This window comes from Melitaea cinxia, chromosome 2 (assembly GCF_905220565.1).
Source record: "Melitaea cinxia chromosome 2, ilMelCinx1.1, whole genome shotgun sequence".
NCBI lineage: Eukaryota > Metazoa > Arthropoda > Insecta > Lepidoptera > Nymphalidae > Melitaea > Melitaea cinxia.
This window is the reverse complement of record NC_059395.1, coordinates 8,394,094-8,406,880: the sequence shown is the minus strand read 5'-3', so window position 1 is coordinate 8,406,880 and position 12,787 is coordinate 8,394,094. Positions and strand designations below refer to the sequence as shown.

The 12,787-nt window shown below is 31.7% G+C and overlaps 3 protein-coding genes across 3 annotated transcripts; all 3 read left to right on the top strand.

The window, feature by feature from the left end:
* The first annotated feature begins 397 nt into the window (after positions 1 to 397).
* Positions 398 to 1,355, top strand: LOC123660225 (armadillo repeat-containing protein 7-like). Its single transcript, XM_045595328.1, has 3 exons — positions 398 to 618; positions 737 to 907; positions 991 to 1,355. Exons 1-3 carry the CDS (start codon positions 510 to 512, stop codon positions 1,245 to 1,247), a joined length of 537 nt encoding a protein of 178 aa, XP_045451284.1. The 5' UTR covers positions 398 to 509; the 3' UTR covers positions 1,248 to 1,355.
* On the top strand, positions 1,292 to 1,759 carry LOC123659263 (hydroxyacyl-thioester dehydratase type 2, mitochondrial-like). The gene has a single exon (XM_045594515.1). It carries the CDS (start codon positions 1,292 to 1,294, stop codon positions 1,757 to 1,759), a length of 468 nt encoding a protein of 155 aa, XP_045450471.1.
* A 4,966-nt stretch (positions 1,760 to 6,725) lies between these two features.
* On the top strand, positions 6,726 to 10,282 carry LOC123659255 (follicle cell protein 3C-1). The gene is made up of 3 exons (XM_045594507.1): positions 6,726 to 6,869; positions 8,039 to 8,218; positions 10,024 to 10,282. The coding sequence occupies exons 1-3, from the start codon at positions 6,726 to 6,728 to the stop codon at positions 10,195 to 10,197; spliced, it is 498 nt and encodes a 165-aa protein (XP_045450463.1). The 3' UTR covers positions 10,198 to 10,282.
* The last annotated feature ends 2,505 nt before the right edge of the window (positions 10,283 to 12,787 follow it).

The following is a 12,787-nucleotide window of genomic DNA, read 5'->3' as shown; positions in this document are numbered from 1 at the left end:
AATTAGTCTGGTTGAATCTTGCTAGATTTTTATGGAGAGTGAATTAATGTTTGTTCTATTGGTGTCTAATTTCGTACTGAACGTATTAAAATACGACTGTATACTATTTGAAGCTCTATTTTTGTCGTATATGGTTTCGAAACGAGTTGGTCAACTGGATTTAAATTTAAACCCTCGGTAAACTACGGAGACAAAATTTGTGGTGTTAATTCAAACCCGTGGGAAATTACAGAGTACAAATTTTATGAGATTGTGGCATATGCGTAGAAAAATAATCTGGGGTAGAATTCAACTCCGCGATAAAAAAGTCATTAAGGGTTAAAAATTTACTAATGTGAACGCGACTGCATCACAAAGAGCGAAAGAATTCAGAATAAAGCTCTGACAGGTTGTCAATTTATTGGTGTCAAATGTTAGTGATTATATTTTAATCCGATGTACCTACATAATAGTTTATAAAATTATTTTTATAGTATATTATAATTTCGATGATATAAACAGACTCATTCATGTTTAGCAGTCAAGCTCAACTAAAGAAACGAACTCCTGAAAATGGCAACGACCGCGAAAATTATTTATCGTTATTAGTCGATGAGTATATCAACACTAATTCCTTTGGTATGCTTCTTTCATTGTTTTTATTTCGGCTCAATAGTCATTAGCTAACTATTTTCTGTAGTATGTGTATTTGATATCCAGTACTAAAAGGTATTTTATTTTATTACATAATTTTCAGATGCTAAATGTCAGGTACTGGCAAATTTAGCCAATTTTGCGTATGATCCACTTAACTACGTCTACATACGAGATGTTGGGGTGTTAGATATATTTATTCATGTCCTAAAGAATGAACAAAATGATAAATTAATAAATTTTGCTGCATCTGGAATATGCAATTTATGTATAGGTAATTTAATTTAATAAAACAGAAAATTGTTTTGTATCATTTATTGTGTAAGTTTTATACATATAAAAATGTTTTAATTTCAGATCCAGATAATGTTGAGTATTTCTTGAACCATGCTGCTATAAAACCAATAACAAAGTTACTCAAATCAACACATAATGAAACTGTAGCTGATGCTGTGACTATTTGTATATATTTATTTAATAGTCATGCAAAAACAGCCATAAATACACCAGAAATCATTCAGGATATGCAAAACTTGAAGAATTCAACTAACAATAACAAAGTAGTTTCAAATTTGGCTACTATATTTTTAGATGATGTAAACAAGAGTAATTAGCTCATTCTTAATAATAAGGTTGTCGTAATTATATAATGAATAAGATGCTATCAAATCGATTTCCATACATTGCTGTTAACAATAAAAATTATCAGAAAATATGTAAAATACATACATCCTCATTTAGCCGAGCATCTTTTAAAGCTGGCGATAAAATAAGAATACAAAAGACACTAACCCAAAAGGACTTGGATACTTTTTCGAACCTTACAAGTGATCACAATTATCTCCATAAAAATAATGGGAACAAGAGGCCCATTGTTCATGGGGCTTTCTTAAATGGTCTTGTGGCTGGTCTGATCGGTACTCACTTACCTGGACCGGGTACAGTCCTTGTATCACAAACAATGAAATTTCCGAATAAATGTTTTGTCGGTGAAAAATTGACTATAAGTGTAGAATTAGTGGATGTGAGGAAAATCCTCAAAGTAAAGTTTTTCTGTATAGTAGAGGAGGAGAAAAAGGTTGTGTTTGAAGGTGAAGCTAAACTGATGCTTGCTAAAGATTCTTAGAATTAGGTTTCCTAATTATTTATAATTGGATGTTAAGAAATTTGATTCTAAAAGAATTAATTGTATATTCACTAAAATCCTGTTTTTATAAGTGCCAATTAATTTAAAAAGAAAAATGTATATTTAATAATAAACTACACAAATGAATCTACTAAACTGAAAATAATTCTAAATATACTGTCCAACATATACAATATTTTAGTCAATAACTCATTGAGACTGATAAATAATAGCTAACATTAATTAAAACAAATATTTTAAAATGAAATCTTTAAAATTATCCCATCACAAATTATAAAAATCAATATTTATATGCAATGAATGAAATTGTATTTGCATGTTGTCCATGTTGCTTGCATTTTAAGTAATCATCATTATTAATGGATGTATAAAATTTGAGAATATATTTTACTTATTAATTAAAAATTGAGTTAACTATTTACAAGCACGTGTATAAATTTATACCAAGAATGTCAGTATTTCCAAAACATATAAACTATGTTCCCTATATTCAAATAAAAATGCAAGATATTGCTTACAGTTACTACTGTATTTGCCTATCTTCAAGTGATTATGAATAAAAAAGATTTACCTTAGTAATTTAATTTTGTCTTTTATAAGCAGTTTTTAATGAAATCTCTTGTTTTATATTTTATTGTCATCTTCTGCAATCATCTGTAATAACACTTGCAATTACTAAACTTTGGATTATGATTCAAAAATTCGTAAATATTTTTAAAAGTTTTTCTAATAATACTGAAAGACAAAGTAGGGTAGGCTAAATAGTTTTTGAAATATCTATGTTTACTTATTATCTTTTGTAAAATAGACCTACTTCAGTCTATAGTCTGTTTGCATTAAGAAAATAGTAAATGCGTCTGCATAGCCATTCATCATGTCTATGATTAATTTGATCAAAAGGTGTAGCTAAGCTAAGCGACATCGATAATTCACTAAATAGTGAATTCTCTATATATTACAAAATTCTTACTTCAAATTGTTAGAATATGGGTCTGATAATTGTTGTCTATAAGAATTGTTTTGTTGTGGCATGGATAATGAAATATCGCATTTTGAATAATAATGCATTTTTAAATGTAGAAGTTAACTATAATTAAGTATAATTGAGTAGTATTACGCAAAATATCAATTAAGTACTAATATAAGTGTTTGAATTATGGCAGTGTTTAATTATTCTTGTTTTGTTAATAATAAAAATAATAAAATCTTATTTGTTGTTTTCTTGTTTTTTTTTTTATATATAACTGGTCGGCAAACAAGCGTACGGCTCGCCTGACGGATGGTAAGCGATTACTGTAGCTTATAGACGCTTGCAACACCAGAGTCGACAAGCTACCCAATCACTTCATCAGGAGCTCTGGTCACCTTACTCACCAACGGGAACACAATACTGCTTGAAAACCTTTTAGCTATGGCCTTTTATAAGGTCGAGGTACCCTACCCCAGTCGGGAATTTACCTACAATATAGAAAATTACCTGCTGTGCCCTACTTCAGTTAAACCTTGTGATGATATTTATTATCACGCGTGTAGTCTGGGCATATGTGCTTTAAAAATATAGTCTTGTGAACAGTAGCCGCAGTTTGATAATAGTAGTGAGCAGTAGCGGATTTATAAATTGGACGTCAGTACGTAGGCTATAAAAATTTTGCCGCCCCTCCCTGCTGAAAATTCCAAATAAAAAACGATGAACGGGAAGTTATTGTAAACTATTGTATGTTTGAAACAGGGATTCAAAAATTTTCATACAATTTTATCTGTTTTTTATACCTACATTTATATATTGTTATTCTAGATAGATCTATGTAGATCCAGATAGGACAGATAAAAACAACTAGCTGGGCCCCGCGGTTTCACCCGCGTTCATTTGAGGAAAAAAATAGCCTTCTTAAAGCTAACCTTCCTTTTTAAATAGTTTAATTTTTTTTAGTTTTTGATGCCGGTAGATCAAACAATTATCTATAAAATGAAATATAGTTTATGTGGAGGAATTTTGAGTTTTTTTTTTCTAAAAAGGGAGGCAAACATCTTAACCTTAGCGTATTAAAATATATATTATAAGTATAACTACGTTGGGAAACAGGTGTACGTCTCACTTGATGGTAAGCGATTACCGTAGCTTATAGACGCCTGCAACATCAGAAGCATCGCAAGCGCGTCGCCGACCCTATCCTCGACCCTCCCTAGGAGTTACGGCCAACAGGAAGACAAGACTGCTTGAAAGCAGTATTATTTAGCTCTGATTTTCTGTAAGGTTGAGATACTAACCCCCGTCGGGCTACTCCATATTTTGAGCAGGAAATTTACTGCTTATCCAATTGCGTATTTTTAAATAGAAAATACGCATCTTAATCCCGTGGCACAATATTATTTTTATTTTCGTTATAGGTAAATAATATTTATTTACAAATGGACACTTATAAAGACGAGTTAACAACGCCTTACTTAATATAATTTTTTTTCCCTAATGTTTATCTTAGGTGCTCAAATTACGGTGGTGATAGCAAATACCTACTGCATAAAACGCAGGATTGCGTATCCGAATTTGAACTTACGACCTCTTGTGAATATTGCTGTATCTAAGTTCAAGTAATATTGTATGCTTTACGTAGTCTCAATTAGACTTTCCCATGAAGTCTGATTCAGTATTGCAAAATATAATCTAAATGTAACATTTAGTAGGTAATCTTATATTTAATGTAGGAATGCTTGGTGGTAATAATTAATTTAAGTAGATAATTAACTGTTAAATAATTGTAAATTAGTAAACTCATACTTGGAAAATTTGATGATAATTTTTCATACCTAGAAGATTTGATGATATTTTTTATAATAAATATCTTAATAGTAATTATTACTTAGAAATTATCTTTAAGACATTAATCTATGTACCTACTTACTACTTTGTTATTACTGCACATTTAGCAAAAATAAATTGATTCAAACACATATAATTTTAGCTTTATTATTAACTAGCTGTGCTCTCGACCTCGTCCGCGTGGGATGTAACAAAAAAGTTAATGTTCAGTTCGCAGAGTAATAAAATAAATAAATTCCTGAAATAAAAGTAACCTAAGTTACTCCTTGTTACATCAGCTATCGGTCAGTGAAAGTCCCGTCAAAATCGGTCCAGCCGTTTCCAAAAATGGCCGGAACAATCAGAAAGACAAAAATTGTAAAAAAATGTTGTTTTGGTATATCTACCGTGTATACATTTAGTAAAAAGCGGTTATTTTAATGTTACAAACAGACACTCCAATTTTATTTATTTATATAGATAATGAGCAACGTAGTAATAAGAGGACTTATTTAAATCAAACCTAACTAAGAAAAAATCGTGAGAAACTCTGATGTCGGTTTGTAATCACGTTTTCGACTTAAAACACTGAAAAGTAAAATTTATCACTTTTTTCATATCTATAAATCAATGTTTTATATAATCCTATCTTATAATATAAAAATTCCAATAAATCGTTTATCATCTTATGATGCGAAGGTATTTTCATCGTTGCATCTCTGATCAATTGCGACACGTACATCGATACCGCCGAGATTGAATGCACGTATTTTGCACGTAACAGTAAGCTGAGTAAGCATTCCTTAATGACGTTATGATCTAAAATTCATTTAGATATGGATTTAAATAGAGATTTTTTGTATTATAAGGCCATTTAAACTGTTTTTGTTATACAGCTATGTCAAGGTGGTTATTTTACTCTTGTTAATTAGTGAAAAAAGTGCAACATAAGTTATCTCTTGAAAGTAATCGGGATATATACTTGTTATAGATTTAGGTTAGTTAAGTTGTTTTTTATTTATAAATTTGTTCGTAGTGCTTACAACGGCAATAATATTTATAAGATTTGACGCAATAAGAATAACGATTAATAAAATTAAAAAGATCACCATCTAAAATTCTAATTTATACCGCTGATTACGCATTACAACTTTTAAATAACTTTTCAAATATAATAATTTAGAAATAACCATTCATGCGAAACTCGCTCTGCATTAAATTTTAATGTTTAGGTTAAATCATAAACGCGAGATTAAAATCACTCTAAACAGAATATATATGTGGGTCTAAGCTGATACTCTCGGGCTTAAATTTTGGTTAGCGTTGTTGGCTTATAAGTTATAACGAAATTACATAAAGATAATTCTTAAATATACCTAGAACTTACTAGAATAGGTATGTCTCAAAAATATAAACAAACTACAAATTTCTTGTGAAAATCAGTGGCGTTATTTATCTAAGAATATGTATTTTTTGTGATTTCGTTTATTCGCGTAGGTTAGTCAAGCACATTTTCAGTCCTTAAATATTTAAATCTCATCTATCACAGAGTAGATGAGATTAGTGCGGCACTCGGGTAACTTAAAAACGAGATTGCCCCGGGGGATGACGGAGCTATAACTGCTCTTCTTAAGGCCGCAAGACGACTTTTCCTAAAAGTCTTGGCGAGACTCTTTAGCGCCGTCATCCACCGAGGTACCGCTGGAGGCGTGGTTCAGGTGTGTGGCGGTGCTGTTCTTTAAAAAAGCCATAAGTCTCTGTTAATTACAGATCACATCTCACTTTTGAGCCACGTCTATAGGCTGTTTTCGAAGCTCGTTACGATTCGTCTCGCCAGAATTCTCGACGGATTCCAACCACTGGAGCAGGCTGGGTTTCGAAATGACTACAGCACCGTAGACCATATCCATACCGTTCGGTAAATTATACAAAAGATGGAAAAAAAGGATAGCCTATGTCAAGCAGTGGACTGCGATAGGCTGAAGTGAAATCTTTAAAAGGAAATAACATATCTTGCATTCCAAAAGTACTCAAATATAAACTTTAGCAACATTAGAAATTCACAAACAGTCATTATATAAATTCTTCATAAACTGTAGTTTGTTTCTGAACGATGTTTTTCTAATAGGTAATTTTATCGACTCCACAATGATTGGTATTCGACGATGGACGCTCTTGGTTGCATTTTTGTGGTTAGCAATAACGACCGAGGCTAGGCGCAAACTCAAGCGAGACGAAATGGAAGGCTTAAAATCAATGGAGACTGGCGATTATGATGAAGAGTTTAACGAGGTAAATATTTAAAAATAGATTTTTATACAAAACACTATCCGAATTTCCCTTTTTTACATATAAACCTTGCACATGTAACTACAAACACATGTATCTAATAACAAAATAAAGAAAATAAATATCGTATTGGTAGTGATTAAATATTAAAACGCGTCAACATGTATAAGTAAGCACACATAGTTTCTCCGTACATTAATATTTGTATTTAAAAAAAAAATGTTCTCGAAGGAAACGCAGAACGGATATCGTGGATTAAACAAATGAGTTCTTAGTCTTTATACCTGTTTTTACGGGTATATTTTTGGTTGACAACTTATCGATCTATAATAATAAATAAAATTGAATTGTCTGTTTGTAATATTAAAATAAACGCTTTGTACTAAATGCATTTGGATGTATACACGGTACATATGCCGAAATAACATTATTTTCAATTTTTGTCTGCTTGTCTGTCTGTTTGTTCCGGTTAATCTTTGAAACGGTTGGACCGATTTTGAAGGAACTTTCGCTGGCGGATAAGTGATGTAATAAGGAATAACTTAGGCTACTTTTATTTTACAAATTTATTTGTTTTATAAGTCTGCGAACTGAACAATAAATTATTTGTTAAATTCCACGCGGGCACGGCTAGTTTATAATATAATTTATCTAGTTATTGTGACCAAACTTTTATAAATATTAATAATAATAATAATAAATGCTTCACACTCAACGAATCGCCTAGTAGGATTTTCTCCTGTGTTGGGGGGTCCGGAAACACACACAATACACATCGATAAAAATGTCAGTCGTGAGCGGGAATCGAACTCGCGACCGCTAGCGTAACAGCCAGTGCTATGACCGCTGCGCCAACGCATCGTCGAAATAAAAAATATTAAAAATGTATGATTAATATGCCTAATATTATACGATTTATATGAGTAAATACTTACTTGTACATTTTCTGTATTACTGTAGTTTTTATGTACAATTGTATTTATATTACTTGAGTGATGTGTGTAGTTCTAACTAGAAAACAGATTCACATTTGTATATTTTGTGTAACTCTCCGAACTAAAAAATATTCTTTTTTAATTCCACGCAGATGAAGTCGTGGGCACAGCTAATATAAAATATGACTTTAGTAATAATACTTATTGAGTGCAGGTGAGAAATGTTTTGTTTTGCAGCTAGAGCCATGTCAATGTGGCGTGTTCATGTCGCAGCAAGTGGGCATCAAGGAGGGTCGTCGGAGCCGACCCCGAGGGCCGCCGCAAGGCGAGCCTGTAGTCACGTACGACACTGACAGCCCAAGTTTGCCATGTGGCTCGGGGGGATTCAAGCACTGCATCAGCAAATGCCTCGATGTGGTTTGTAGAATTATGGTGCTAATTTATATGTATATTACCTATCTTAAAAGAGATTGGCCATGTTGGATAGGTAATTTGTGGCACAGAGTAGGGTAAAAATTTTCAGACTTTAATTATAGGCCTATTTACTGTCTTGTCTAAAGGAAACTAACGGCCGTTTTCAATAAACTATTTTTCTTTGGTTTTGCCTACTAGCTATAGATTTTTGAGACAATTTGTATGGAATTGACGTTAAAATTCTATCTCTAGTAAGGAAGAGATAGAGTAATTAAACTGGCAGTTAGGAGAAAAAAATACGATTAACGATGGTTTCGTCCTCACCTCATCGATTCCTCGTAACCTCGAGGAATAAATACACGCTGTACAAAAGAAATACACTACTTCATGAAACATGTAAGCAATGCTTACATTAAAAAAAAATGTTAAAATACGAGTTTTATTATTAGTTAGTATTTAAGATCTCATCGAGGTAGTATTAGGTACGTTTCTTTTATTTTGGCTCGACGTTTCGACAGAGTTGAATCCATGTCCTGTTCACGAGCTTGTAAATTAGAATTTTTCGACAGTGGGAATAATTAACAAAGGTTTTAAGGTAGACGCAAAAAACTGTGCCGCTTCGTTATTTGTGATATTTTTAACGCTTTGAATAGTTTCTGACTGCTATGAACCCTCGTTTTTATAGCTTTTAACCAAAGTTAGGTATTTAGCTAAATATGTTTATACATACGTCATCTATCAAAAATTTTTCCTAATTGGACCAGTAATTTTTAGGAGAGGCGGGTTTTTTGTTTTTAAGGGTTAATTTTTTTCAAAAACTAAAAAGTTATTACTCATATTTTTGGTTATACGAACTCTACCTACTTTTATACAATAAGTAGAAACACCTTCAAGCATATGAGTGATTATTTAAAAAATTTAAAATGTCTCTAATACTCTTCCTAAAACAAAATACTACAAAAGGAAATAAATCTTCGTATTAGTTTATTCGAACTGGAAAATTCTACAACTAATTATGAATAAACTTTATGTTTATATGTATTCACTTAATTTTTTTACTTGGTTTTGTCTAGTCGTATTTTTAAAGTTCATACATCGTTTCTTTGTTGATATCTTCATCATTTGTTCCTTTACAACTGAGTTTACAACATGACATGGTGCTTAGAAAGTAATATGCGGACGGACAATAAAACGAACTGTTCATCTGCCACATGTTGGCAATCATTTCCCTCGTAGATTTTCATTTTAATTAGTCATCGCTTTTCATTACCGAGAGAAGATAATAATTGCTGTACTTTCTTCGAAGTATAAATGAACGTAAAGATACATGGTTATTTATTTTTTTCTCTAAATGCGTGTGTATAGTTTTAAGGCAATTCAATTTTGGTGGAAATTATGGCTTTCCTAAAATTTACGAATACACTAATCAGCTTTACTAACAATAACTGCAGAATTTACTACATAACACGTATTTATAAACAACGTGATTATTGGTTGCGTGTTTATTGATAAAATAAGTTTCGTTAATGAAATGTGTACTTATCTTTAATTTCAATGTATTAGGGATATTTACTTATATTAAGTAGATAGTAAATTTGAATTTAAAATTTGTTTTATTCGTTTAAGTAAAAAATGAATATATAGATTAATATGCAATTGTTTTTATTAAAATGATAGCTTCAATAAAAATAAGCATCAGACTTAGTAAATAAAGAACTTTAAATCTGAAATCTTATATGCTATTTAAAATTTCTTACTTTATTTCGTGTGTTATAAATAACTTATTTAAGTATTCTCTGTTTATTAAGATATTAAAGTACCTGCCGCGCGCCGGTCCAGTAATCTGCGGCGCAGTGGAGCGAGATGTACGCAGAGAGAAGGCGTTCCTTTTTATCAAGAACTGTGGAGGAGAGTGGACGCCCACTAACTTTTCCGCTGGAAAAGAATTCTGCTGCACCGATGGACAACATCATAAGTGCTAGATGTAATCATTAATTTATAATTTTTATAATTACTTAGATTCATACTTTAACGGTTTTTATCTCAAAAAGCCGAGCAAGTAAGGGTCTGTTTCTTGTGCAAAAAAATCCATGCCACCATAAGATTAGGTCTGAAATATTTCTTGGTGTAGAATAATCCCACTTTATTTTTATCTTTATTCTACAACTTTCACTGTTTAAAACCTATAGTCATGAAACAGACGGATGGATAACCTTAGTTATATTATATTATTATTATATAATAGGGTTAAAGGTGCAACTTTTTGTATGAAACTCCTATTAAGAATAAAGACACTTGGCAATATATTTATATGGACAAATTTAGGTACTGTAGAACTATCATAACATAGACTAAATAAATTAAAAAGTCAGACATCACATAGGTACTTATAATTTGAAAAGGGTTTATTCTATTGATATTATTTATCTACGGCTATATTTTATTTTAGAAAATATTTATTACAATTTTGTGTAAATTATTATACGATATGATTATTTTATTCATTTGCAATGTCTATTTGTCTCAATAAATTTTAAATAAATTTTTACAACTGTATTTGAATTTTGAATATAATAATTCCAAACCATACAAAATACTACGTGGTAATCAAAAATATAATGATTATTCCGTAGATATTTTAAGTGTGAATAAATATTGTAAGTAAAATATGTCTTTAGGAAGAACATAGTTCTCCTAAAAATAGTCATGAAAAAGGTGATTTAAAACTCATTTAATAGTAAAGGGGACTAAAGCTCAGACGCTTAGGGCTGTAACGTCGTAAATAGAGAAATAAGTCAATCATTTTGACCTAGTTTCGCTGTCTGCGGGAGCAGCTGAGTCTTTAAGTGGTATATTTTAGTTTAGGACAACGTGGTTATGCGGGTGTCATCCCTGACATCGGAATCAGGAATTATTTGTAGTAGCTACACTTATTGTTTCAAAATTATATGACTTATTTGGCAAAAATACAAGCGCCGATCTCAGATTTTTTTTTTATTTTTCTATAAAAAGTAAAGTTGCACAACTGACTAATTATGGCCAACGATAAGTTATAAGAACTAATGCAAATTTTAAAGGTAGTTAAGATAAATACAGCGTATTTTAACACAAAAGTTAGGTTAAAGAACTAAAATAATGTTCTACTTTCAAATTTTTTTTTAATGACAAGTTTCAACACGTAAAACTATATGACGAATTTCAGACAATGATCCTTTATGAACAAAGGGAAGCCTATTTTACAAATAAACTCCATTGTTGTGGTCTGGAAGTACCTACTTAAATTGCTACACGCTCGTCATGACAACTCATTATGCAGGGAGTATCAGGTTGCAAATAGAAAAGTATTTTAGTCCAATTTAAAATATTTAAGAAGCTGTATATATTTTATGTCGTACTTCTAATAGAAAATAATTACTATTTGAACGTTCGTATTAATTTTAGACAAGTATTTAATTTTAATTACTTGGATATTTGATGCAAAGGTTCTATGTAAGTTATTGCGAGAAAATAGAACTAGAAAAACTAAGGTAACAACTGTTCCACTTTTATTTTATATTATAACTGCGAATTAAATTTGACCGTGTCTAAAATATTTTACTTAAAGTGGTTGAGCTACTTTTTCGTAAATTCGTACACTATTCTTACTTAAGCATATGACAATACATAGACTCCAAACATCTCGACATCTCTGAATGACATTGCGTCTCCATTATAAGTCACGATTAACATGAATACAAGGTGTAGGACATTAGATTCAAATTGAAATCTCAACATAGCATGTGACTCGACGTTATCATATCAGGCGTCCCATATATCTCACAAGGAGTGCCTTATCCGTCGACCCGGTTCGATTATGGTGTCAATGGAGCTTCCTTATCAAGGACTAGTACGTATAGTACTTACGGCGTAAGAGAGAGGCGCGCGGGACGCGGTTTGACCCGGATCGAGTAGGGTGAACAACCCCGACACGTGCCACTTTCTAAAAAGAAACGCGTCGCCTGCGCATCCTTGCGTGGACGGCTGGATCTCTAGTTCTACTATCTGTGACATTTAGAATTAACACATCTCAAAAACCCTTTTATAACCTTCAGTCGTTTCAGAGGTCCAATGTAGAAAATATATTTTTCCCAATTATTCATGGTGCGACTAAACAGCTTGTACTCAAATTTACGAACCTACTCAATTAATGAGTACTGAAATTGCTTATTTATGCATGTACTTCATCATCTACAATCTAATATCTCATCATTGTCCTGGCAGGACTAACAGTCAATCCTTAGGTCTGGTATGACCAAGTCATTCATTGCAATCACTATAAAATGGTATCAAGATCAGCATTGTAATCAGTAGCCGATGGATGCTACAATCGTTTTTACTTCCTTTTTGATTCTCTAAAACTACACTATAAAATTCAACGCCTCTTTTAAAATCGCATTTGCTGCGTCTTATAATAAGTCAATGACTACAGGATTGTGTAACAAGTTCATTTAGTATGTTCGAAGTTTTTGACCTCAACACGTGGAGTTTACATGAACGTCGTTGCTTGATCTTAATCTGTTGATTGTATCTGTT